Raw genomic sequence first — 27,034 nt, 5'->3', positions numbered from 1 at the left:
GGAATATGCAATTGAATGTGCGTATGCATGTGCTGAAGACAGGGTGGGAGAATTGTTTTCAGTACTCTTCCTTACTCAAAACAAAAGACCAAGCTCTGTGCGTAATTAATGGATCTACCTAGGGTCACGGTCAAGTTGCTTTATTTCACTATTTTAACTGAAAGCACTTACAGAAAAAAACAAAGCAAAAACAAAAACAACAACTTTGTCCCAATTCCTGATTTCTGGAGTTAGCCAAGAGTTAATTATCATCTTTCATAACCTTATGTTTGGGGGGGGGGGGGGGGAGGGGAAACCACAGACCACTTAAAAAAAAATCTCCAAAATGTGGACAAGCTGAATCCATTTCATTAAATATGACTTAAGGAAACATGGCTGTTATCGCTCCAGTCCATACAAATGGCAACATTTATTAAAATTCTCTACCTTACTTGGTTTCCTATTTCAACCACAAGGCTTACTGAAGTATTAAATAAAATCTGAAGTTGCAAATTATTAACATGCCACATTACTTTTTTAACACCCAAACAGACTTTGAAGCTCAAAAGTCTAACATTTAAGCCAAACCGGCTATCCGTCAAAAGGAGTCTGTTCTCTGATCCACCTTGGCTTCGTGTGAACAGGGGGTCCCAACTAGCCCACCAATGACCAGTCAGCTTGCGGGAAACCCAGATGTTGGAGGTTTCTGAAGGTATACATACAGACATAGCCAAACCATTCACAATGTTTCTGAGAGGGAAGTAATTTTATCCAAGAAGCTCTGGGCAGAGTTTCTTTTCCCCCCAGGATTGTGTTTTGAAGGCATTCACAGAGTTAATTCCTCCTTCCCGTAAGAGTCCCCACAGTTGTTGTTAGGTCAACCCCGTAGAGCTTCAAAAGCCCCACACTCCTCAGTCTGACCTACTCGATGATCTGCACGTTGTTTTCATTTAGCTGTATCCAGTCCAAAATGCAAACTTCAAAACCACAATGCTTTGCTCCTTTTTAGATTCAGTTTTCCGTGGCTTTGGGAGAGTGTCTCAGAAACCCCACTGAAATAACAGAACAGCGGAAAAACACGGGATAAAAAGGCACTAAAGAGGTTGTATATGATTATCAGAATGTGAACGTGTGCATTTGGGAGGGGCGTGTTCCTTTGTGCAGAGGGTGATTTAGAAGGGAATACGCCTTTGCTTTTTTTGTTTCCTGAATAAAAAACTAAGGAACCTTCCTTAAAAAAAAGAAAGCCAGTCAGAGGAAGAAGAACAGAGAAAATGCCTTCACTGGTGCCTCCCCAGGGTGACAGCTCCAGCCCAGTGGAGGAAAGAAAACCAGACAGCCTCCAGCACAGGCCACTCCTCGCTGCAGGTGCACAGAAGCAGACACTGGGTCAGGACCAAAGCCGGCATCCCAGGCCTTAGAGCAGTGTGGCAGCCTGACTTAGCACTGCAGTTAGAAAGACCGTTTTACGCACATTCACTGCGTCGCTCAAAGGGTGACAGGAGCAGGACTCTGGTTAGTAAGCTGCCACAAGCCGTCCCACCCCACCCCCAGCCCAGGCGCCCAGGCTGCAGAGCAGACTCACACCTGCATGTGTCAGGTGCAGAGTGAACATATGTAAGGAGGTATAAAAGCAGGACTGGAAAAGCTGGCTGGGCAGTCCTCCTGTTCAATACTAGAAAGCAAAGCAATTTTATTTCAGGGGATGTTCCCAAATTCCCACACACACACACACACACACACACACACACACACATCAAAAATATCTAAAAAAGGTTTTGAGTTGAACCTTTACCAAAACGAGGGTCAAGCCTCGGGTCTAGCCAAGAGGTGGTCTTGTTCTTATGGTTTATATAGTAGATTTCTCCATCCTGAGTCATGGCTTGTTCCCATCCGTCAGGCAGAGGACCTATAAATACAGAAAGAAAAAAAAAAAAAAATCACCGTTGGTTTTTACTTGGTAGAAACAAAAAAACAAGGGGTGGGGGGCAGGGGGAGTGCATATTTAAAAACAAAACGTCACAGAATTGAGCATATGTTCAGAGGAGAAAAGGAAACCTGTATCCCGATTCCTGACCCGTCTCCACTTCTTTATACAAACTACTAATTAATAAATGACTACAAGGCTCTTCGGCGAGGGGCACTGCAGTCCACAGGTGTCAGGAAAAGGTGCCATTTCAGCAACCCAGAAGTGGCTGGGGGGAGGTGGGCGAAGAAGGGGGCAGGGTCCCCCATCTGAAAGCTATGGAGAGAGGGAGCAGCACCCGGGAAGGGAGCTGGGAGATTCCTGCACCTTCCTGGGGGGAGGAAGCTACCAGACGGCTGGGCTGTGAGGGCTGCAGCAGGAAGAGGGGGGCCCAGGGCAGACCTGTGAGTTCCAGGTACCTCTGGGCCCACCTGCGCGCCTACCCCAGGATCCGGGGAGGTGAGTCAGGTGGAGACGGGAGTCAGAGCGCTGGCTGGAATTCCGCGAGGTACAGGTGCAGACCGGCGGAACCGAGGGCCATTCCAAGTGGATGGTGCGTGTGCGCTCCCCGAACCCCCACGGCAGCGGCGCGGACCCCACTCCAGCGGCAACACTGAACCACGACAGGGCTCCGCGTGCTACCACATCGCACAGCTCACTCCACCCCGCACGGCCTGAGTCCTCTTTTCCTCCACGTACCAGCCCTGGCAGGTGCCGGCCAGCCCTAGGAGTGACCCTGAGGGGGCTCTGCGCATCCCCCCGCCCACGGCCACAGGCCAGTTGGCTTCGTGTCTGATACCGGGCACTGATGGGGTCACACGCACTCCTAAACGGCCCCCCCCGCCCCGCCCACCGGCTTGGGGCACCCAGTGCCAGCCGCGTCCAGGGCTGCAGCTTGCTGGCGGGGCCGGTGTCTACCAGCAGGCGAGTGGGAAGTAACCTCGGTGAACACGACAGACCCAACCGCTTTTCTCAGCGGCAGTCACTGTCGGGTGGGCTCGACGCCACTACTGGGAAGGCAGAACCTCCACAAATGAACCCCGATGGCTGGGCTCCACCTTTTCTTGGGAAGAGGGCCCGGTGGCAAATCGCTTTTGACATTCCAAGTTCCTGAGCAGCCGAGAGAGGAACAAGTCGGCAGCAGTCGCGGGACGGTTCCGGACACCTCCCCCAACGGGCCCTGCCACCGTCCCCGAGCCTGCCCCCGTGCAGGTACCTCTGCCTTTTCTACCGGTTATGGCTCTCCACCAAGAGCACCATCCTGGACACACACCTGCCTCCCCTGTCCCCTCCACCCGGCAGGCAGGCGCCACTGCACTGTCTCCGCCTCGTCTGCACCGGGGTATCGCTAAGAACTCAGCCTCCCAGAGGCAGCAGCTCTTCCTTCTTCACCACTGGGGAGCCTCCTTCAGAGCCCGACTTCTCACCACGCCCCCTATTTCCAGGGTCTTCTATCGAACAGCCACCAGGCTTTCCTCCTTCAGATGTCACCCCTCCCATCAGCCTTCCCTGACCACACACACTAGTTTTCTCTTCGAGGCTGCGTTCCCACGTACGGGACAGAGCTGCAATGACCTGTCTGTCCTGCCAGTGACCTGCTCACCCAGCCTTTAGGGCACAGGCCAGCAGACCCTGCACAGTAAATACCTGAGGAAGAATGGAGGGCCTCCCTTTGAACATTCCGAACCTTCTGTAAATGAGCTTAAAACCATGTAGTACATACACTTCAATTAATAGGTTTATAAACAAAAATGACATTATTAAATTCAGTACTTTGTACTCCTTAAAGCAAACTTTTTCTTCCTAAGTGTATTTATTTTTACAACTCTTTTTTTAATTTTAACAACTACAGAAAGGCAGAATGGAAAAAGACTAAGGAACGCCTGGGTGGCTCAGTCGGTTAAGCGTCCGACTCTGGATTTTGGCCCAGGTCTTGATCTCACGATTCCTGAGTTTGAGCCCAGTGTTGGGCGCCAGGCTTCACATGGATAGCATGGAGCCTGCTTGGGATTCTCTCCCCTCTCTCTCTCTGCCTCTGCCCTGCTCACTCTCTCAAAAATAAGTAAATTAAAAAAAAAAAATAGGAAAGAAAAAGCCTAAGTTTTTTGTGTCCTACTCATCAGGGAAAAAACTAAACAACTTCAGTTTTCAGTTTTGTGATATGTTCTGCATTTCTTCCTCATGCATGTGTTTTGATAACACATGTATACCCACACATGTCATACTCTACCTGTCCCATACTGACTTTACTCACTAAATATATTATTGGCATCTCTTCTTGACACAGCACATAGATCTTTTTCTTTTTAATGCTTCATATATATTTCAGAGACGTCGTGGGCTCCATTCCAGACCACTACAATAAAGTGAGCCAAATGAATTTTTTGGTTTCTTGGTGCATGTAAAGTTACGTTTACGGTAGTGAGAAATAGCGTTATCTCTATTAAAAGTAACAATGTGCATACCTTAATTAAAAAATATTTATAGCTAAAAAAATGGCAACCATCAGCTGAGCTTTCAGCAAGTTGTGCCCTTTTTGCTTGTGGAGGTCCTGCCTCAGTGCAGAGGGCTGCTGACTGGTCAGGGTGCTCAGCATGGCCATGGCAAGTTCTCAAAATGTTCTCAACAGTGAAGTTGGCTGTATCAAGTGACTCTTCCTTTCATGAACGATTTCTCTAGAGCACAGGAGGCTGTCAGATGGCACTTTACCCACAGCAGAAGTTCTTTCGAAAGTGGAGCTCATCCTCTCAAACCCTCTGCTGCTATATTAACTAAGTTCGTGCCCTATTCTGAATCCTGTGTTGTCATCCCAACAGTCTTCGCAGCGTCTCCACCAGGAGTAGATTCCATCTCAAGAAACCACTTCCTTTGCTCGTCCGTTCAAACCAACCCGTGTACATTTGATCCCGAAACTGCAGGTCAGTCCATCTCCAGGCTCCACTTGTGATTCAAGTCCTCTTGCTGTGTCCACCACGTCGGCAGTGACTTCCTCCCCGGAAGTTCTGGGCCCCGCGAGTCATCCCTGAGGGCTGGAATCGATGTCCTCCAAACTCACGTTAATGCTGATGCTAACTTCTTCCTATGAATCACAACTGTTCTTAAGGCATCTAGAATGGTAAAAACACTTGCCAGAGATTTTCAGTTTACTTTGCCCAGATTCAATCAGAAGAACCACTGCCTGTAGCCTTGTGAAATGTATTTCTTAAATAACAAAAGACTTGAAAGTAGAAATGACTCCTTCCCTCCTTAAACCTCATGAACCAACCTCCACTCGCTTCAGACTTTTCTTCTGAAGCTTCCTCATGTCTGTCAGCCTTCACGGAATTGAAGAGAGTCAAAGCCTTGCTCTGGATTAGGCTGTGGCTCACACGAACACTGGGAATGGTCTGATCAGCATGGAGGCTGCTTGGCTTTCCTGTTCATGTATTCACTGGAGAAGCACTTTTCAGGTCCTTCAAGAACTTCTTTGCACTCACAACTTGGCTGACTATTTGGCACAAGAGTCCCGGCTACTGGCCTGTCTCAGCTTTCACGTGCCTTCCTCACGGGGCTCGATCATCTCCAGCTTCTGACTTAATGTGACAGACGTGTGACTCTTCCTTTCACTTGCACACTGGGAGGCCACTGTAGGGGCACTAATGGACCCAATGTCCCTACTGCTGTGTCTCAGGGAAGAGGAAGGCCGAGGGGGGAACTGCCGTCAGTGGGGCAGACACAACACAGGGTTTACTGATTATGTTCGCCGTCTTACGTGTGCATGGTTCACAGCACCTAAAACGGTTCTAACAGTAACATCAAAGATCACGGATTACCAGTTGCCGTTAACAAATATAGTAATGAAAAAGTCTGAAATATTATGAGAACTGCCAAAATGTGACAGAGACACGATGTGAGCAAATGCTGCCGGGAAAACGTGTGACAGACTTGACTGATGCAGGGTGGCCACAAACATTCAGTCTGTAACAAACACAGCGTGTGAGAAGCCTGATGAAGTACAACACGTTAAAATGAGGCATGCCTGCATCAGAATTCACTTCTCCCTTTTCACAAGTTTAGGGGCCACAGGCGTTTTTCAATTTTGTCAGCGTAACGCACAACCGCTGGGGGCAGCTACGGCAGCGCCAGTAAGGACACGGTCACACAGATGAAACACAGGGACATTTGGAGATGTCATCCACCCAAGGTCGACCGTAAACTTGCTCAAGGTAAAATCTGAACTCAGATCTCTGACTTGAGAGCTTCCGCTTTTAAACCATACAATATGCTCCTTCCCAAAGACATACAACCTATTTCCCAAGACTTATGCATTTCCATACATTAAATTTGCAAAATGGAAATAGTGACTTTATCGCTTTATACCCAAGTTAAATCATTAAGTACTTACCATATTTATTATATCTAAATATTATTTGTTATATGTAAATCAATAAATGTTTAGTATTTCACTAAAAACAGCAAACTTCAAAAATTAAGTTCAGGAGACTTCTCACTGATACCACTCTTATGCACCATCAACAATCCAAACTGAACCTCTGATGGCCCTCATCTTAGACACGAAGGTACAGAGGAGAAACAATCCCAGTGCAAACTACTGACTGCTGCCGATTCTCACACCTATTTCTACTTGAGGAAGGTGCATATGACATACAAGTACTGGGGGCGCCTGGGCTCAGTCAGTTAAGTGGCCGACTTCAGCTCAGGTCATGATCGCGCAGTTTGTGAGTTCGAGCCCCACATCAGGCTCGGTGCTGACAGCACGGAGCCCACTTCAGATCCTCTGTCCCCCTCTCTGCCCCCTCCCATGCAAGCGCTCTGTCTCTCAAACATTAAAAATATTTTTTTTTTAAATTACTGTACAATTTTAGAAGCATGCTAATATGCAAAACAGAAAAGAAAATGACGCTTTATATATTCATCTGTATTTTTCATTTAACATTCTGGGTAAATATGATGTTACATGGAAAGAGATGGTTCAAAATAGGATACCGAGAAAGGTACTAATCAAAGGCAAAGGTGTAGATGAGCAAAGATTACCTTCAAATAGTGTTGTACCACAACTGAATCCTTAGTAGCAGAAAAAGATAACAGACAAGAAACAGATCTTCAACCTTAAATGTGAATGAAAGAAAACAATATATCGGGGTGCTGGGTAGCCCTGTCAGTTGAACGTCCGAGTCCTGGTTTTGGCTCAAGTCATGACCCCAGAGTTGTGGGATCGGGTCCCATATTGGTCTCCATGCTGAGCATGGAGCCTGCATGGGATTCTTTTTTTCTCCCTCTGCCCTTCAAATATATTCAGACATATAGTCAGATCTGGGCTACACACACACACATACACACACACACAGATTTTTAGTTAAGTAGTCCTTAGAAGAAATCCAGTGACTTGATCCTTAATGCAGGATTCTAAGTCATTCTGCTAAACTAATAAGCTAACTGTTGAATAACCATGAAAGGGGCGCCTGGGTGGCTCAGTCGGTTGAGCGTCCGACTTCGGCTCGGGTCGTGATCTTGCGGTCCGTGAGTTCAAGCCCTGCGAGTTCGAGCCCCGCGTCGGGCTCTGTGCTGACAGCTCAGAACCTGGAGCTTGCTTCTGATTCTGTGTCTCCCTCTCTCTCTGACCCTCCCCCCATTCATGCTCTGTCTCTCTCTGTCTCAAAAATAAATAAACGTTAAAAAAAAATTAAAAAAAAAAAAAAGAATAACCATGAAAAGCACAGAGAGCAAGAGTGACAGACTGAGTCACTGGTTACACAGGCTCCTAAAAGTTTGACTCAAACATGTGTTTGGGCTAACCTTAAGACACAGTAAAGTACTGAGTCCAAGGGGAAATCTGGGTTTCCCACAAAACTACATTCTTAAGAGAAAACCACAGGAATTGATCAAAATAAATTTAGAATGATCTCTGAGTTCAATTTATATTCTGATTTAATGTGTTATAAATTTCTTCAATATGGAGCACACGAAATGAAGCAAATGTAAGTAGCCAAATTTTATTTTATTTAAATCAGATGATCTTAAATCTGTGATCAAAATCACCAGGAAAGCCCCACCCTTAGGAGTCCAGGTTCAGAAGGTTGGCCCACAGGGCACTGATGGTGACGGCCTGGGGACACTTACAACCGCTAAGGGCTGGTCAGGCAGCACCTCTACACCACAAGTGTCCACTAGCAGGTACCGTGGGCGGCTCAGAGCCCCAACCATCAAGCGCTGCAGGTCTGGGAGAAAGGCACCACCTTTGCCGGGAGAGGGCGACGCGAGTGGCTACGTCCACCAGGACCGAACGAGTCCTGAGCGGTGCTCTTCCTGTAAACATGTGAAAAACCTGAATGGCTCCAGCAACTATTAAGGAGAAGCAGCTCACAGGTCTTCTGCCTGTGAGAACTACGTGGAACTGAAGAACGGGGACCCTGGAGGTGAGACGAGTAGATGAGATCCCCGGATTCTCACCGGTGACTTGGCCCGACACCATGTCTGGCTGAGAAAGCTTTTCTGTCCCGGTGGAAATGAGGAGCCCTCACTCGTCATCTGGCTCTAACTGGTTGTGCGTTTCTGTCCAGGCCAGACAGGGAAGTGCCTGCACACAGCAGTGTCCGTTTCTGTGCACACGGTGCATTTTTCTATTCTATTGTCTAGCAGAGGGCCGAGGGCCCTCTACTCAAAAAGGGGAATAAATGTCTGAAACTAATCAACATGGAATTCAATTAAAATCCTTGATTTACACTCATGAAACAGTGTTTTTTTCCGTGTAAGTTCAACCTCTCCATTATCCAGCATGACTTAAACCAAAGACACAGAGATAGTTACCAAGGTCCTACTACATCCAGACACACTTCTGGGACTGGAGATGTACAGCTGTGAGCAGACCAATCCCTGTCTCATGGAGCTTCTGTTCTAGCCGGGAGGACAGACAGATATGGACAGAAGAGTACTGGCTAATGAGTGCACTGAGCAAAAAGACATAAAGCAACACGGATGCAAAACACCTGGAAAGGGTCTTTTAGACACATGGGCCAACATGGGCTGCTCGGAGGAAGCAGAGAGTCCAACAGGGTGCGAGCTGAAGTCTGTCATGAGCCGGGGAGGAGCATCCCAGTCAGTGGGACTGGGTGGAGGAAAGAGGTACGTGGGGCATGGTTTTGACGGTCAAGACTTGACCAAACAGCTTTCATCGTTCCAACCAGGAGGGGGCTGCACGCATAATACCTAACACAAATTACCAGTGCTCCAGGGTGATACTAATTCTCCAAGCTCAGGGAGAACCTCGAAACGAGTCTGAGTGGACAATAAACATTTTCATGCTAAGTCATGTTCACGTGTGCTAAAGACACAGGGAAGATATGGGAGCTTTTCAACCTATCACACCTGACCACGGCACCGAAGTCTTTTGGGGAAGAAGGGGAAATAAAAAAAAAAAATAAAGCACTAATCAAGAAGGCAGAAATATGTCAGCATTTTAATAAGATGTAAGGAGGGTGAGATTTTTTTTTTTTCAATAAGCTCTACACCCAACTCACGACCCCAAGAATCAAGAGTCACGACTGAGCCAGCCGGGCGCCCTAAAGGTGAGAAATCCAAACTGGGATAAGCAAGAGGAAGAAGAGTGTTAGGCTACTGTTAAAATAATTCATAAATCAGAGTTACTTATCCTCGGGGAAAATAAATTTTTAGGTAGGATTTACTACTGGTTGAACGATAACTTATCTGCTACAGCAATATAACTTCCTGCAATATTTTAGGAATAAAACACTCCAGGTCCTAACACGGATGGTGACTCAACATCCACTTTTGCATTAGTAATGACTGCCATTTGCAATGTCTTATCAAACAAGAAAGTCTGGATAAGCCACCCCGCAAGCTGAAGAGCAACCTGTCCTACTAGCCTGCCCCTCGATTCAGGGGTAGAGTCGACGCCCACGACTCAGAAAGTTCACTAAACACACCCTGATGAGTGGTTCAAAGTACAGAATTCTCAAGAAGTCATTTCCTCAGAACGTAGGAGGAGCTGCTGTAAAAGACGCCGTGGCCTCTACAAGGAATCTGCTGCTGACCTCTGAGAGTTCTGGATTCTGGTCCTAAACTGGCACTTAGGACAGCTCACAAACTCTTACTTTACGTGGGGGCATTCGACGCTCTTTGCGAGTGCGTGTTAACTCCTTTACCAGCCCCGCAGTACAGGAACTATCATTTCCCCCACCTTACAGATGAGGACACGATGGCACAGACAGGCCGCCCAGGATGCGTGCCTGCCAGCACCGGTCACACGCTTTCTTCTGCAGGCCCCAGTGCCATGTGCACGATGGCTCCCACACCTTTCGCGCTTCACCCGAGGCACCAGCCTCTCTCTCTTCACCAAGTGGACACGACACACTTTACAAAACATGTTCCCATATTCTGAGTGGCTTCTACTTAAAAAAAAAAAATTTTTTTTAATGTTTATTTTTGAGAGAGAGAGATAAAGGGAGACAGCGCATAAGTGGGGGAGGGGCATAGAGGGAGGGAGACACAGAATCCGAAGCAGGCTGCAGGCTCCGAGCTGTCTGCACACAGCCCGATCCGGGACTCGAACTCACAAACCGTGAGATCATGACCTGAGCCGAAGTCGGACGCTGGACCGACTGAGCCACCCAGGCGCCCCTGGATTCTACTTTAAAGTACCACCAGCTGCACTTGCCCCTGAAACCAAACTGGCATGAAGACTTTCACATCCCCGGGATGGGGTGGTATTTCAGCGGCAGCCTCCCAGCTGGCCTTCTCCCGTGTGGTGGCGCAGTGCGGAGCCTATTCGGGAGTCTGTCCCCCTCTCTCTCTGCCCCTCTGCCACTTGCACAGTCTCTGTCTCTCTCAAATAAACAAACTTAAAAAAAAAAAAAAAGAAAAGAAATTGCACTTGTTTAGATGTCCTGGAGGTTTATACTGCACACTGTCTTGTATTTACTCTTTTACACTGAGTTTAACTAGAGGCCAGTCAGTGGCATGGGAAGATACATCATTCTGCCCCAGAACACAGAAAGAGTTTTGTTTTGTTTCTATAAGCAAGTTGTGCTCAATTCTGCAAGGTGGATGAGAAAAAACATGGCAACATTAGAAACTACCACTAGGCCTAGTGTGCAACACTCTGCTCTTGAGGTTTTCAGAATATGTGGGAACTGAAATATATTCACCCCTGACTCTTCAGCAGTTCTGTATCCAAAGGAGTCTTCCATAGACATACGCGTCTGAAATCCCTATACCTGGTCTTCTAAACCCTAGACAATCCCTCATAAAATCTTGTCCACACGAGAAAGATTCTTAGGTGGACACACTCAAAAAAACTGTCAGGTACAATCATTAAGTATTATCGTCACTAACTTTTTGTGTGCCTTCAATAATCTAAATGTGGGACAAGTATTTATAAATGTATTGGTTGAGGAAAACAGCTTATAAAATCAAGTTTTGGTAAAAGAAATACGATTTCCCTTCTGGTATCTACAGCAACAGTGGACTTAAAGCACACAGCCCTAGGTCATGCGGTCAAAACTATCATTTTTGGGTACAGGCCTAGAAGCTAAAAAGACTATAAATATACCGATTAAAATCTGTTTCACAAAAGTAAACGCAAGGGTGGTGACGAGCCATTTCTTTTTCTCCTTCAAGTTCGGATGTGCTCCTATAGGCCGCTGGAAGATTCTCGTGCCCAACGACTAGACACGCTGCCAAGCCCAAAGCCAGGCTGCTCACCTGCACACAGTGCACCACTCACTCGCCTACCCCCCACCCCCGCCTCCCCCATCAGGCCCTGAGTCTTAAACAAACACCCTAATTTCTTCGTCTTGGTATCCTCACAGCTGAGCACGGCCACACTACACAACCAAACTCTGTTGAGCGAAAATGATTAAAAACCTACCTGTGGAAAGAATAATTGATTGGTCTTGATCAAGTCACAATCTCTCGGATCTTTAGTCTGTGCTTTTATCAATCATAGGTTTTTTAAAAGTTGGTACCACTGGGGTGCCTGAGTGGCTCACTTGGTGAAGCATCCAACTCTTGATCTCGGCTCAGGTCATGATCTCACAGTTCATGGGTTTGAGCCCCATATCAGGCTCTGTGCTGACGGTGTGGAGCCTGCTTGGAACTCTCTCTCCCTCCTCCTCCTCCTCTTCCTCCTCCTCCTCCTCCTCCTCACTCTGCCCCTCCCCCACTCATGCACGCTCGTGCTCTCTCTAAATAAATAAGCAAACATTTAAAAAAGTTGGTACCATTTTTACAGAATTTTTATATTAAATAAACTCTCATATGAACGGATGGATTCCTATCTATCACTTGTGTAGCTTTTATTCCAACAGAAAGTAGGAATAATATGAACACAGAAGTAACAAAGTAGACCTTAATAATACTTCCGTGGTCTCAAGTTCACCATTCTAGAGCCTCTGTTCTGTGCAGCCCATGAACCGGCAGCATGGACACTACTTGCAAATGTGTTAGAAACGTGGAGCCTCAGGTCCAGACCTACTGGGACACCGTCTGATTTTAACACGCCCCCAGCCGGTCCCCCCTCCCGCCACAAATTAAGAACCACTCATCCATAACACAAAAAACTAATAAGGCTCACCTGTGTTCACTAAACTCTTATAGAACGACCTACCATTAGCTCAAACATCACCAACACAGCAATAGTGCAATTCGGTTGGTTAGTAAAAAAACAAAAACAAAACACCCTTGACGCATAAAAATGCAATTAAGTATGATTTCAGCTCTATATTAACACTCTAGAAAGACAGCCTAGTTTAGAGAGAAGAATAAAAGGGTTCAAGATTCAGATGGACCTACAGTCAACCCTGCTGGATCTTGTATTAACCTTCTAACCTTGTACAAGTTCCTTACTCTGCTTGAAACTTCCTTTCCTTATCCACAAAGTGGGAGATGAACACTCCATTCAATGGGAGAGGTTTACAAGAAGAACTTGACGTAAAGTAGGGCAGGTACTTTTTTAAAAAGTCAGTTCCCTACTCTTTCCTGGAATAGTTGTGCGATTTTGTTCCAATAATATATTTACTTTACTACAATTCATACACAATACAAAGAGTCAGGTTGATCAGGAAATAAATCTGGGTCTCAAAGATGCAATGAAGGGCGCCTGGGTGGCTCAGCTGGTGAAGCATCTAACTCTTGATCTCAGCTCAACTCACAATCTCAGGGTTAGGAGTTCAAGCCACACCCAGTGTGGAGTCTACATTAAAAAAAAAAAAAAAAAGTTGAAAAAAAAAAACCCCAACTTTAACCTAATTGAAGTTTTGCCACCTCCTTATCTTACTGATTAAAAGAATAAATATTTTGGAAAACTCTTTATTGTTGCAGGATTCTTTTTATTTCACTGATGCTGCCTATATATGGTAGTTTATGGATATCATTTTTAAAGAATTAGCATTTTAATCTTTCACACAAATATTCCTCTTATGAGTCATAAAATTACTGTGGCAAAAGAGTAACCAGAAGTATGTAGAAATCAGTGGGAAAGACAAAAATAATATTCCAACACTTGTCAGGAGAAGAAATAAAACAGGCATTTATTTTTTTGTTAAATGTAAATAACTGAATCTCTTTCTCATCCTCTCTACTCCAAAGCCAAGCAACGTTTCCAAAATTCTACAAATAATCACTGAAAACAAAGTTGAACATGGCCGCTTCTATCTGTAAGCACCAATATCCAACAACTCATGTCACAGAGAAGCTGGCAGCAAAGACACTCACATGCCAACTTTTTCCTGTATGTTCTTTAACAATATCCTCTTACTCTACAAGTTAGTCTGTTGGGTAAAATAACAGAACATTAGGCTCAGTATTTACACTAAAATCTTAGTAACTTCCAGAATTCAAATGAGCTTCACTTTCCCAAACGATTACTTCAAAAACTCTTAGTAGAATTTTAAAAATATCTGTTATTTGTGCCCTAAAACCAGGTCAAGGGAACTCAACAGCCTTGAGTTTCTGTATATTTTCCAATCATTGCACAAAGAGAACCTCTAACATGAAGCAAAGAAGACAGGAAGGAATTCCTTTATCTAAAACAGAGGCATTATAAAAACTTCTGATCCTCAAGCTATTGAAAAATGAAGAAACTCGGGGCGCCTGGGTGGCTCAGTCGGTTAAGCGTCTGACTTCGGCTCAGGTCATGGTCTCGCGGTCCGTGAGTTCGAGCCCCGCGTCGGGCTCTGTGCTCACAGCTCAGAGCCTGGAGCCTGTTTCAGATTCTGTGTCTCCCTCTCTCTGACCCTCCCCCGTTCATGCTCTGTCTCAAAAATAAATAAACGTTAAAAAAAAAAAAATTTAAAAAAAGAAAAATGAAGAAACTCTATAGATCTACCTTTCAACATGATTAGCTGGGTTGTCTCCAATAAAGGAATGAAGAAATGGATACTTTGAAAATGCTACAGATTGTATAGGCAGCACATTAATATATAAACACATACCTCAATTCCAGAATAAGCGACCTCACAGTTTTGCTTTTGTATTTGGGGACTGGGAGATTCCTACACAGGGTGCTTATTTTAGACTCAACATAAAGAAAGACAATTTATCAGCCAATATCTATTGTTCCATTTGCCAAATGTTGCTGCCTTGTCCAGGTTAATTCTGAGTTTTAATATTATTTAGAAAATAGTTTAGCTTTCCCCATCAGAGCACGACAGAGGCCATTAGCTGACTCAACACCAGTGGCACACTCCATTGAGAGCAAAGTCCCAAAGCCACCAAGACTGAGAAGTGCCCTATGTAGTACGTCACTGGGTCTAACAAGACTTCAGAAGGACAAACTACAAGACACGTGATAACTGCAAGCTATTGTCACTTGCACCTGGTTGGACGTTCACAGTGAATTAACTATTCTTGTTTTTTTTTAACGTTTATTTATTTGAGAGAGAGCACACGTGTGCCCAAGCAGGGGAAAGGCAGAGACGGGAGAAGAGACAGAATCCCAAGCAGGCTCCGTGCTGTCAGCAAAGAGCCCGATGTGGGGCTCGAACACACTAACCATGAGATCATGACCTCAGCCAAAATCAAGAGTCAGGCACTCAAGCGACTGAGTCACCCAGCCTCCCCAAGTTAGTTTTTCTATTTCACAAATACTTTTATCTTCATAGTTCCCATATATTGTTTACTTGCGACTTTTAATAATATGAACTAGACAGGCCCATATTTTTAAAGCAAAAAAATGGCTGCTTCCACATTACCATTTTCTAGGAACTTCATTATCAAATCAGTCAAGACATAAACTATGTACAGAAAAAACCCCAAGTTTCCAGAGAATTAGTTATATTGGTCTTGGATTATTATGCTTTTTTGCTTTTTACTATTCTCTTATCCTGTGGCCATCTTTTCCTAATTTACCTACATTTCCAAATGGAAAAAAAAAAAAAGCAATTTTGGTTTAAATAATGATAATCTGGGATAGGAGGTTGAGAGTAATGAGTGAAACACGGTCTCTGTCATTTACGCCATTCACTGCTCTGTATTTGGGCTTTGTTGCTGTTTTATTGTTTGATATATTTTAGTATACTCTCAGTCCATATATAATCACTTCAGGTTAACAAATAATTTCCATCTTATAACCGTCAAGACCTTTCAGAAGAATCAAAAAAAAATTTCACTCTGTAAAAGAAGAAAACCTTATTTAACAGTCTACCATCTATACTAGAGAAATGTGTAAGAATCTAAAAGCCAGAAAATAACACATGACTGGGATGAGAGCCAATGACCTGTATTTGAGCACAAAAAATTCTTTTAAGGGTGCCTGAGTGACTCAGTCAGTTAAGCATCTGACTTCAGCTCAGGTCATGATCTCAAGGTTTGTGGGGTAGAGCCCCATGTCGGGTTCTGTGCTGACAGCTCAGAGCGTGCTTGGACTTCTCTCTCCTCCTCCCTCTGCCCATCCCCACTTGTGCATGTGTGTGCACTCTCTCTCTCTCTCACTCTCTCAAATAAACTTACAAATATATGTGTGTGTGTGTGTGTGTGTGTGTATTATTTTAAAGGGAGAGTGGCTACCTGTTACTATCAACTGCTTAAAATGTAAAATATCAGATCAGATCACACTTACTTACCTCTTATACACCTGACAGATACCAAGCGCGATGTATCTTGAGTAATTTTTAACTATGCACAACCACGTTACGTGGACTGTGTTAATCTTCACAGCAAGCCTACTGTAAGTTCAATGTTAACTGCTCTTCCCATTTTCCAGGTGAAGACACTGGTCGCTCCTGCAGCCCATCCAAGATGGCGCAAGCAGTAAGTGACAGCGCCGGGATGCAAATCCACGTCCGCTGGACTTTAGCCCTTATTCTCCATCCCTCCGTTCACTCAGAAGGTGAAAAGCAGGATTCAAAGCTGATGAGCTACAGTCAGGAAGCAGGAAGCAGGAATTAGCGGTTCCTAAAGCTTCGATCAGCTCTGCCACTTGGCTCCATGCCCTTTGCTTTTTAAAGTTAAAAGCCTTACACCGATCTACCCTTTACTGGTCCTTTGACCTCCTCTCATCCACTCTCTGCCTGTCAGTTTTCTTGGTAACCCTCTCTCTTCCCCACGGGTTAGGAGGCCCCGACAGAGACTGCACGAGGCCAGCAAACGTGATGGCAGCTCCATGTGCCTCTCTCCGCCTGCTTCCAAACGGTCTCCCCCACTGCCAAGAAGGGGGTCAGCACATTCCTCTAACACGTATCATCTCTGGTGATCAGGAGGCCATTTTCTCCACCCACCTCGAGGCATTTCCTAGGAGTTCCATGCAGGTTTTCATAGCAGGGAACTCTCAAAGAGCTGCACTGGTAGATCTGGACATTAGTCAAATAAATGCCTCACTCTAAAACAGACAGACAATGAATTCTTTAAAATGTACCTGTAAAATAGGACATCTGACTCTGCATGGGTACCAAAGGTACATTTTTAAAAAGCAGATAACTGGATTATTGCTTAATTTAAATCAAGGCTGATGATTTTTAATGATTCTGAACAGTCACCAGCCTCTGGCATTCAGTTATCTGTGGATCATCACATGGTATACTTGTCCTTGACTTTACCATTACTCTGATTCCACAATCTTACCGGTTATAGTTAACGAGCTACTACTCAACATTTAATATCTTCACATAAATAAAGCTGGTTAAGGAAGTATCACGTTGTCTATCATAAAAGTCACTAATGTCCCACAAACTCTCCATATGGAGACCAATTTTACACAGATCACGAGCATGCACAAAAGGCTGTTTGCATGCTATAAACATAACACACTTGACAGAATTTCTCAAGGGCAATCATCTCAAGTAATGTTTTTAAAGTAATCTCTATGCCCAAAGTGGGGCTCAAACTCCTGACACCGAGACCAAGAGTCACCTGCTTCACTGTCTGAGCCGCTGGGCGCCCATCATCTAGAGTAATGTAAGAGAGTAGGGCTTCTACATACTTTTATATAGGTACACGTTATTATAGATTTTTATGTAAAATGAAATAGGAATATTATCTTACTGAATGGCTCCAATCTCCTTTTAGTTTTCTTTTCCTCACTTATCAAATTCCTTTTACAAAGTTCACTGCCATTTATATGCCAATTAGGTGGACACTTAAAGGATATGAATTAATCTACTTCATAGAATCTAGTTAAGTTGAGGAACCTGGGTCGCTCAGTTGGTCCGACTCTTGGTTTCAGCTCAGGTCATGATATCACAGTTCACGAGTTCGAGCCCCATGTCAGGCTCTGTGCTGTCACTGTGGAGCCTCCTTGGGGTTCTCTGTCTCCCTCTGTTCTCTCTCTCTCTTTCTCAAAAATAAACAAACATTTAAAAATAAAAAAGAATCTAGTATATGAGGTCTCTAGAACCCTCTCCTGGTGTACCATTTAACTGGCAAATCAGTGATTTCTCAATGATACATATTAAGAAATTTGGCCAATTACAAACCACGAGTATCCAGTGTAGCAATGGAATCCATCACTTCAACCTCATATTTTGAAAAAGAACTTAGGAAAACAGAAGTAAACTCATCATTTTGCTAAACTAAATTACACTGAATGCAAAAAATAGGATTTCATCCAATCTCAGACTTGGAGAGAATTTTAAAAGATCAGTCAGTTCAGTGAACCATTAAAAAGTGATACAGAAAACGGGTCTGGAGAGTCTAAAGAAAATGAGAGTTTTAAGGAGGTGGTCTGATTAGAAACAGACCAGAACACAAAGCTAGACTCGAATATTTGAAGGAGGAGAATTCTTTTTTAAAAAGCAAAAACGAAAAAGTTCTTGCTTTAATGATTAAGGACAAAAATGGAAGTCAAGTTGCATTTAGCACGACCGACCCAGGAAAGTGCTTCAGGAGAGACGTGCAGTGACCACTGTGTGTGCCCTGCTGAGCCGGAAGCCCCTTGCTGTTCTGTTACAGCGAACATTCTCGAATGTATTTAAATACCTACCCTCACGATTCTTCTTGCTTACCGTCTCCAGGCTCAAAACTCTCCTGAAGAAATGACCTTGGTAGCACAGGGGGGCAGATCCGGCCAGTCTCTCTTGTGGTGATCTGCGGAACCGGCACGCACCACCCCACTCCGGAAAGCACAGCCGCCAAGCACCTTGCGTGCGTCCCAACAGAGAAAGGGGAGCCCCTCGCTTAAGACCTGACTGACGTGACATGAGAGCTGTCGTTTCACAGGAAGGGAGGATGTGACATTCGTTCCAAAGCATTTCAATACCGTGTACAAGTCCCCTATTCTTAAATGTCCACTAGCTTGGAAAAAATGAAAGCCAACCATGGAGTCATGTGAATTCAGACCATACACATGCCATCTACAGCCTCAGCACTTGACGCGGCAGTTACGCCATTTGTGTTTGTGACCAAATTCAGAAAAATCTAGATTTAAATTTGTGCCATTGTAAGAATTTTCATATCCCCATAACATCTTGCTCTCATTCTGAAACTTTGTGTGACTCCTTTTCTTTTTTAGGATCAGTTTTTGTCTTTGAGTTAAAACAAAGCAAAACAAAACAAAACACTTTTTGGTTTTACCCTGTCTCTTCCTTTCTTAAAGCATCGTTCTGCGCCACCAGCCCACTGAAGACAATGACCCTGCATGCCCTCCATAAACGTTCTCTCTTCTTAAGGTGCAGTATGTACTGGGTGGTGTGCGGTGCGGAGCCTTGTTCGGCGAGCCCCCCACACACACCACCTTCTGGAGAAGAGCTGTCCTGTGAGCCGGGCGCACTGACAGACCGCCTCCGGCTGCGTGGAGGCTTTCCTCGGACACTGACTCTAAGCCTGGTTCACATGCAGATTAAGAGGATGGGCTCTGGGCCTCCACCGGCAAACCCTGAATCCTGGCTTCTACCGCTTATCAACTGTGTGATTTGGGGACAATTATGTAAGTTTCCTCATACGGGAAGGGAGTCTAGTGAAAGCACGTAACTTAAGTGGCCACTGTGAGAATTAAGGGAGATGGTACAAAAGGACCCCAGAACCCTTCACATGTCTTCCTACCATTCTCTCCGACCGCCGCTGAAACATACCCACATCTCTCTCGGGGGCTTGTCCCATTTCAGGTCAACTCTGTTCCCCCCACCCCCAACCCAGCACACCACTTGGCTGGACGCCACTTGGCCCCAACAGTCCCTGCCAGAGTCACTCTGTTCACCAGACAAAGCTACGGGCAAGCGTGCCTACTGGTTTATGTGCGGTATATAAAACATACTTCACAACCAAAACACGGAGCTAAAAAATACATGCAAATATTCTAAAACCCACTATAACCAATTTGATATATACTTTTGAATTTAAACACAAATTTGAATACAAATTCTCCCCTACTTGCTCAGGCCGTTATCATTAGAAAATGTTAACAGGAAAAAATTAAACCCATGTTCTAAAGAATCACAATCAAACTTGTTACATGCAAAATGCCTAAATCTTCCAAAATAAACTTTAAATTAATAACCTACTGATTACTGGCTTCCAGGGCATGGTTTTAGGTGGAACATGACAAAATGAATAATGTGAGTCATCTTCTTTGGACTATAAATACAAGGCAGCTTTCACAACTTTTATTTGGAAATTTTTTTTTTTTTTAATTTTTTTTAACGTTTATTTATTTTTGAGACAGAGAGAGACAGAGCATGAACGGGGGAGGGTCAGAGAGAGGGAGACACAGAATCTGAAACAGGCTCCAGGCTCTGAGCTGTCAGCACAGAGCCCGATGCGGGGCTCGAACTCACGGACCGCGAGATCATGACCTGAGCCGAAGTCGGACGCTTAACCGACCGAGCCACCCAGGCGCCCCTGGAAATTTGATAAAAGAGAACTAGATGTCAAGTAAAAATATCAGTCAAATACATACATAATATTTTGCCTTAAGACTTAAATATCACACATAAGTTTCTGCAGAATAAGTAAATGTATTCACATTAAAACAAGCTAAATGGAAGATTAAGGGAATGAATTTTTCAACAGTTTATATAAACAAAGTTTATGACAAGAAAAGCTTCGTCATGAATCTTTCTTCATGTTTGTTTTCAGCACGTAACTCTTCAGAATTCAAGTGTCTGGCCCAGCAAGGGCAAGGACAGACCAGAGACCCCACACGCCAGCCCCGCCTTCCGGGGCAGAAGGACGATTCCAGTCCTGGGCTCTCCTGGGCCCGGAGCCGGTTGGCTGGCCTGCTGTCCCCACAGGCCAGCAGTCCTTTCCAAAGCCTGCTGCCGAAGACAGTCTACACTGCAGCCACCCACATGGGCTGGTCAGTCTGTCGGGTGAGCAAGAGGAATGGGCCGTGACAGACACACCGTCACGGCCCTGAAGGTGGCCCATTACGGCCGCTGCCTTCTGTGCTCCGAACCGGGGCCGAGGCAGAAACCCAACCCGAAGGCTCCAATCCCAGATGCAAACACGGAGCCGTGTCTTCCCGGGGCACCCCTTCCCCATCTGCACGAAGAGGCCCAAGGGGGTAGCTATGGCCTGGGGCCCACACAGCAGAGGTACCTGACTGACTAGGAAGTCACTAAACCTTCACTCAGTACCTATTCTGCACTAGAACTGTAAATAAAAGCTTTGTATGTATTATTTCCTTTAATATCTCCCCCTCTGTAGTAATGGGCAACAGAATCCCCATTTTGTAGATGAGAAAACCAGCATGTTTCAACACACTGCCAACCAAGAGAAAAGAGCCATCCTCAGGTCTATCATGAGTGAAAAGGGCAGACTGAGTTCAGTAACACATATTAGTGGTTTCTACATCGCGACCTTCCGGTTACTTTCAAGGTAGAACAAATACGCTCGTTAAAAGGTAGTTAAGAACACCACAGCTTGGCTTCCCATGCAAACCACTAAGAGAAAAAAGAAACCTCCAACTTTAAGACCTCAGACAGAAAAAAGCAGTGGGTCACAGTCGACTCAAACACAAGTGTGTCAAAATTAACCAAACTAAGAATCGGGAGACACTGACTTCAGAACTGAAACTGTAAGAACGGTGCCTTCTGGTTGCAGCCCTTCTATATATTAGTAACTGAACAAGGCTTGGGTAAAGCATGTGATTTTGAAATAAAGGACGAAGTCTCCCACAAAAAAACCAGGTAGAAACGGGGCGCCTGGGTGGCTCAGTCGGTTGAGCGTCCGACTTCAGCTCAGGTCATGATCTCGCGGTCCGTGATTTCGAGCCCCACATTGGGTGCTGTGCTGACAGCTCAGAGACTGAAGCCTGCTGCGGATTCTGTGTCTCCCTCTCTCTCTGCCCCCATCCCCCTTCTCAAAAATAAATGAACGGGTCAAAAAAACAAAAACAAAAAACCGGGTAGAAATTAACAGTCGCCCATGCTCCAGTTTTCTTACAAGGATAATGACTATTTTCCATGGAAGGTCCTTGTGGTGTGCAAGCCTTTCCTCCATGTGCTCTAAGGACAGGGTCTCACTCACCTGAGGCCGAGTTCATCATGTTCTGCTGCACCGGTGGGCTGGTGGGTGCCGTGACGCTCATCTGGGAGAGCATGGCCTTCCTGGGGTCCTGCCATGTTGTTGTCTGATCGATGTGACTGGGACGAAACAAACCACCGCGTTAGACAACGAACACCAGGTCCTCAAAGCAACAACCCCACCTCCCAAAGCAGAGGAGATCTATGTGCACCCACGGAAGGCCTCTCACACGGTCACCTGCCCGCCCGTCCTCTGTGAGAACCTTCCTCGGCCTGTGCCCACTGCACTTTCACCACCCAGATCCTACAGGAACAAGATGTGAAAAACCATGCCTGGAATTTAAGGGAAGGGAACACCATTTTCACCTAGGAGACTATTACTGGCTGCTTCTAATTTACACATAAAAGGCGATTTGTACATTAATCACCTATGACTCAGTCACGTGACCAGAACCCAAAATTCACAAGAGAACCACCCACTTTTTCCTCTGGGAACTAAGAATGCCAGTTAACATATACTTTTTTAGACCGTCAGGTTTTTAATGTATATTGAAATATATATTATATATTAAAATATATATTAAATATTTAAGTTAAATATTAAATTAAAATATATATTAAATATTTAAATAAATATTAAATATATATTAAAATATATATTAAATAAAACTTATATATTATAAATATATATTCCAAAGCCAAAACAGAAGTAAAACCTAGATCTATTAAGTTTTCAGTGTCTCGTGACCATCAAAGGCCTTTGTTAGTTGCTAAAGAAAACATTTAAACGTTTTCTGCATACTGTTAACTTACTGCAAAATATCTTATTACATATGCACGTGGATATTTTTAATCTGTAAAACTGAGGATGCAAAGGGTCGAAGATTCTGCGAACTAGAAGACTCCAACGTGTCTAGCACAGTATCCGACGTAGGATGGTTCAAGTGTTCTTCTTCCAGCAAAGTCCGTTTCAGTGAAACAGTAACTAGAATCACTATGAACATAAAACTACCTAAGAAATTATGTTTAAAGAATACCCAGAGAAGTATTCAAACATGTATGCAAAGTGCTCTCTGTAAAATTTATAAAAGCAAAAATTTGAAAGCCAGCTAACATCTAATGAAAGGGACTGGCTAACTAAATGTTACATCGTACAGTAGACTACTACAGGTATTGAAAATGTTTTAGAAGAACATTTAATAACGAAAATGTTTGTAGTACTGCTTTTTAAAGGAGGTTGTAAAACAGTATGCACAGTGTGAGGCTAACTTTAAATGTGCTGAAAACATGAGAAGGACAGACATCAACAAGTTTTAGTGTTTATTTCTGGATGGCAAAATTACAGAACTCTGCTTCGCTAATGCTAGGTTTTCCGACCATCAAACAATCATTTACAAACATTGTTTTTGAATGGGAGGTGGCCAAAAAAAAGGGCTATTTTTAAAAGGTACCCCCCTCAATCATTTTTTGTGCAGCTGTTTAAATTTCATATCCGAGTCGTCTCTTCTTCAATCATCTCAAGATGAGCTGCCGTGTCAACGGTAAGGAAATGATACGCGGTCGTTAACTTTTCTGAAATGGAGCTAGAACAGATCTCCTCAATAACGTGATCTTGCCGGGGCGCCCGGGGGTGGTTCAGTCGGTGAAGCATCCAACTTCGGCTCAGGTCACGACCTCACGGCTCGTGAGTTCGAGTCCTACGTCAGGCTCTGTGCTAACAGCTCAGAGCCCGGAGCCTGCTTCGGATCCTGTGTCTCCCTCTCTCTCTCTGCCTCTCCCCTGTTCAAGCTATGTCTCCCTCCCCCCCCCCTCTTAAAAATGAATAAACATTAAAAAAAACAAAAACAAAATCTTACTGACAAGACGGGAAAAAAGGATCATTCCACTCTGGCTAGAATGAACCTTAGGTATTACCTACTGGCAATGGGAGGAGGGGATGAAGCACACGGAGTCTGCACAGTTCAGAGTGACAGTGGCACCTGTCAAGTGGAGGCCACTGCAGGCCAACCATCAGCAGAGGGAGTGTCTGTCTATCTGGTGGAGCACACGGTTTCTCAAACCGCAACCTCCCACGCAGCACTCCTTTCCCCAGCAGTTGTAGGCTGTTCAGCAGCAGCACTACACTTGCTCAGGTGCAGACAATACAGGCCCAGCCTGCTCTCTGTCCTGCCAGGGAAGCACCCCATTCCAGAAGACCAAGTCCTTAGCAAACCCAGTAAAAGCTTACTCCTCCTCCTCTTCAAGCCTCCCTAGGAGCCACGCAACAAATTAAAGTGTAAAATGTCTAGATGTGCAGTGCTCCTCACACTTACAGATCTCACACGTGGTAATGCATGTAGTCATACTGGAAACAAGCTTAACATCCACAAGAACAAAATGGAGAGAAATGTTTCTCACCGCCTGTTTAATGTTAAGAAAGCAGGAAAGGAAATGGCCAAGTGATTACTACGGGCCGTTAAATTTCAAAGTATGTGTCACTGCATACTCCTGGTCTCCAGGCTTCCTAAAGGCCCTCCACTTACGAGGACCAAGGAGAAGAGTGGGGTGCACTGGAAGCAGGCTCAGGATGTGGACTGCTCCAAGTTTCTGAATACTCAGCAGTTGGGTTTCTCTCAAAACTAATCAATGACACAAACCGTCTTAACCGACTTATAACTAAATTGGCCTCTATGTGAGAGCTGAGAAGACCCTGTTCTGATGGCCAACCATAACCACCACATGAACATTCTGGAATGTGGGCACCAATGGGTAAATATGCTCTCAATGCATCTTTCTCCTTGAAATAAATTATGGTTTTGAATATAATACAGAGAATGTATACTTTTACTGCTGTCAAAAGATCAATTATTTTGCTGAAACGTTATGTAAGCACACAAATCCTAAAATTTCTCTTCCTGAAAAAGCTCTTAAACCCCAGTCAGTTAATTCAGAGCCCTATCAAGCTGTACTATGTTACCTCAGCTAATGTCCCATTTGCTTAAAAAGTATCTACATCTTCGGGGCGCCTGGGTGGCTCAGTCATTTAAGCATCTGACTCTTGGTTTCTGCTCAGGTCATGATCTCATGGTTCATGGGATTGAGCCCCTCCCTTCCCCGCCCCGTCGGGCTCTGTGCTGACAGTGCAGAGCCTGCTTGCTATTCACTCTCTCCCTCTCTCTCTGCCCATCCTCCACTCTCTCTCAAAATAAATAAATTAAAAAAAAAAAAAAGACCATCTAAATCTCCTTAAGAAATAAAGATGTCATTATCTAAATTGCCCGACCATAAAAGCATGTAATCATTTAGATGCCAAAGAAAATATAAAATAAAATTTACCTTAGAATTTGCTTTCGCTTAGTCTGTAAGATTAAATCATGAAAAATAACTGTTTTATCCTAATAAGTCAATTTGAAACAGTATACCCCAAAATATCCAGCCTTCCTTTTTATCATAAGAACAAGAATCTTTACCAAAACATTTCATACCACACAGAACAGTTTGCAAGCCTCCTGTCCCCCCGGACACGTGCGCGGCATCCCCCCTCACCTCCGCCGGTCCCTGGGCCGGAGCCGTGTTCTCTGAGGCCCTCCCTGTCCACGCCACCTAAAATGTGTCCTGTCAAAACCCAGTCTGCTTCTTTGCTCTATTTTTTCCCTGATAATCTGACATATGTTACTTATTTTGTTTGCCTGTCCCCTCCAACGAACAAAAAGCTCCAGGGAAATAGGGACTTTTATCCATTTTATCAACTACAATTATCTTCGGTGGTTAGAAGCGTGACAGGTATTTGTCAGTGAATTAATGAAAAGAAAGCTTTTTTTCTTTTTTGCCCCAAGAACATCAAACTTTCTCTCAAGGTCACCCACCCACCTCCTCCAGAAAAGAAACCACTCGGGATGAGAGATCCAGCAGAACGAGCAGCAAGGAGGGCACGGGCCACGCTGGCAAGAGGGGCGGGGGCAGCAGGAAGAGGGCACGGTAAACGGGGGTGAGGCGGCCGAGCGAGCTGTGCCCAGGGAGGCAAGCGGAGCTACGACCAGATGCGGAAGAGGTTTGGTGTTTAAGAGGAAAACAGACACATTTAAATGTGGACAGGAAGAGACGAGCTGAAGATGTGCTAAGGGGTCACTTCCGTGGGAAGGAACGGACTGTGGGCCCGGCTTCCGCTGCATCAGCCGGGGGACGGGGCGAAGGAAGGAATCCTGGCTGGTGGGAACAGGGGTTCTGGTGTGAAGATTTCCGTTCTCCTGATTAAGAAACAGCAAGACGACGGATGAGGCCGGTATTACCGGTAGTCCCACTACGCAAATGAAAACTCGGGGACTGGCACGAGGTCGCACGTCCAGTACACAAGAGGACTGCACGTGGTACCCAGGAATTCTGAAAACAATTTATGTACCAAATATATGAAAAGGACAACACTCAAAAATGTTAAGTTCTGGGTCATACATACCAAATAACAAAAATATTGTATAAATGCTAAGAGGGTAGAATAAAAAGACATGGGTATTGAAGATTCAAGGAAAGACTCCAGAATATTAAAAAACACAATTGTTATTACCACTAGGATGTAAGCTTCTTGAAGGAGGTGCACCAGGAAGAGTGCGGGGAACCTAGCATAGCTCGGCACATTCCCGAGGGAATGCATATTAAACCAGTGTGCGTTACTTAAGAACATGGGTGATGAAGAGTCCACATAAATGCTAATATGAAAAGGGTTTGAAAAGAATTGTCACTCAAACTACACTGATTCTAAAAAACGTCAAATTATAAATAACAATCAAAATATATAAACCAAGAAAACCAAATCAAGGGAAACTCCTAGAACAGTATTTTCCGAGTTTTAAAATATGCATGGTTATACACCGCATAGAAACAAAGGTTCAGTTCATCATGTTTCTAAAAAGTCTGGATGCTGAACTTATTACAGGAAACAGGAAGTGTGAAATTTTATAGCACCTTAAAAATATGTAAATAAACCTTTGCTATTATTTTGGAACAGAAAAGCAACTGGATTTAGGACCAAGATAAACCCTATGATCTCACTCTGGAGCAGCAAAAGCCGGCAGACAATGAACTTGTCAACTTTGGGACTGATGAAATGTAAGCGGCTGTACTTGACGGAGGTCCACGCCTGACAATGGTCTCTCCCGCATACACAGTGGCTTGTCGGTCTTACTTTACATGGCACAGTCTGGTC

General features: G+C 44.7%; 1 protein-coding gene across 4 annotated transcripts in view; it reads right to left on the bottom strand.

Annotated features, from left to right (window-relative positions):
- YAP1 (Yes1 associated transcriptional regulator) overlaps positions 1–27,034 on the bottom strand; it is a 113,405-nt gene that overhangs the window by 34,485 nt on the left and 51,886 nt on the right. For 2 of the 4 annotated variants that reach the window (XM_058686456.1, XM_058686458.1), the window contains exons 3-4: positions 21,860–21,975; positions 1,769–1,888 (exon numbers count right to left, since the gene is read on the bottom strand). In XM_058686456.1, the coding sequence (XP_058542439.1) occupies positions 1,769–1,888; positions 21,860–21,975 (236 nt within the window). The remainder of the gene's footprint in view (positions 1–1,768; positions 1,889–21,859; positions 21,976–27,034) is intronic. The other 2 variants (XM_058686457.1, XM_058686459.1) reach the window with 1 other exon arrangement.

This window comes from Neofelis nebulosa, chromosome 10 (assembly GCF_028018385.1).
Source record: "Neofelis nebulosa isolate mNeoNeb1 chromosome 10, mNeoNeb1.pri, whole genome shotgun sequence".
Classification (NCBI taxonomy): Eukaryota; Metazoa; Chordata; class Mammalia; order Carnivora; family Felidae; genus Neofelis; species Neofelis nebulosa.
This window is presented reverse-complemented; position numbering and strand designations above follow the sequence as displayed.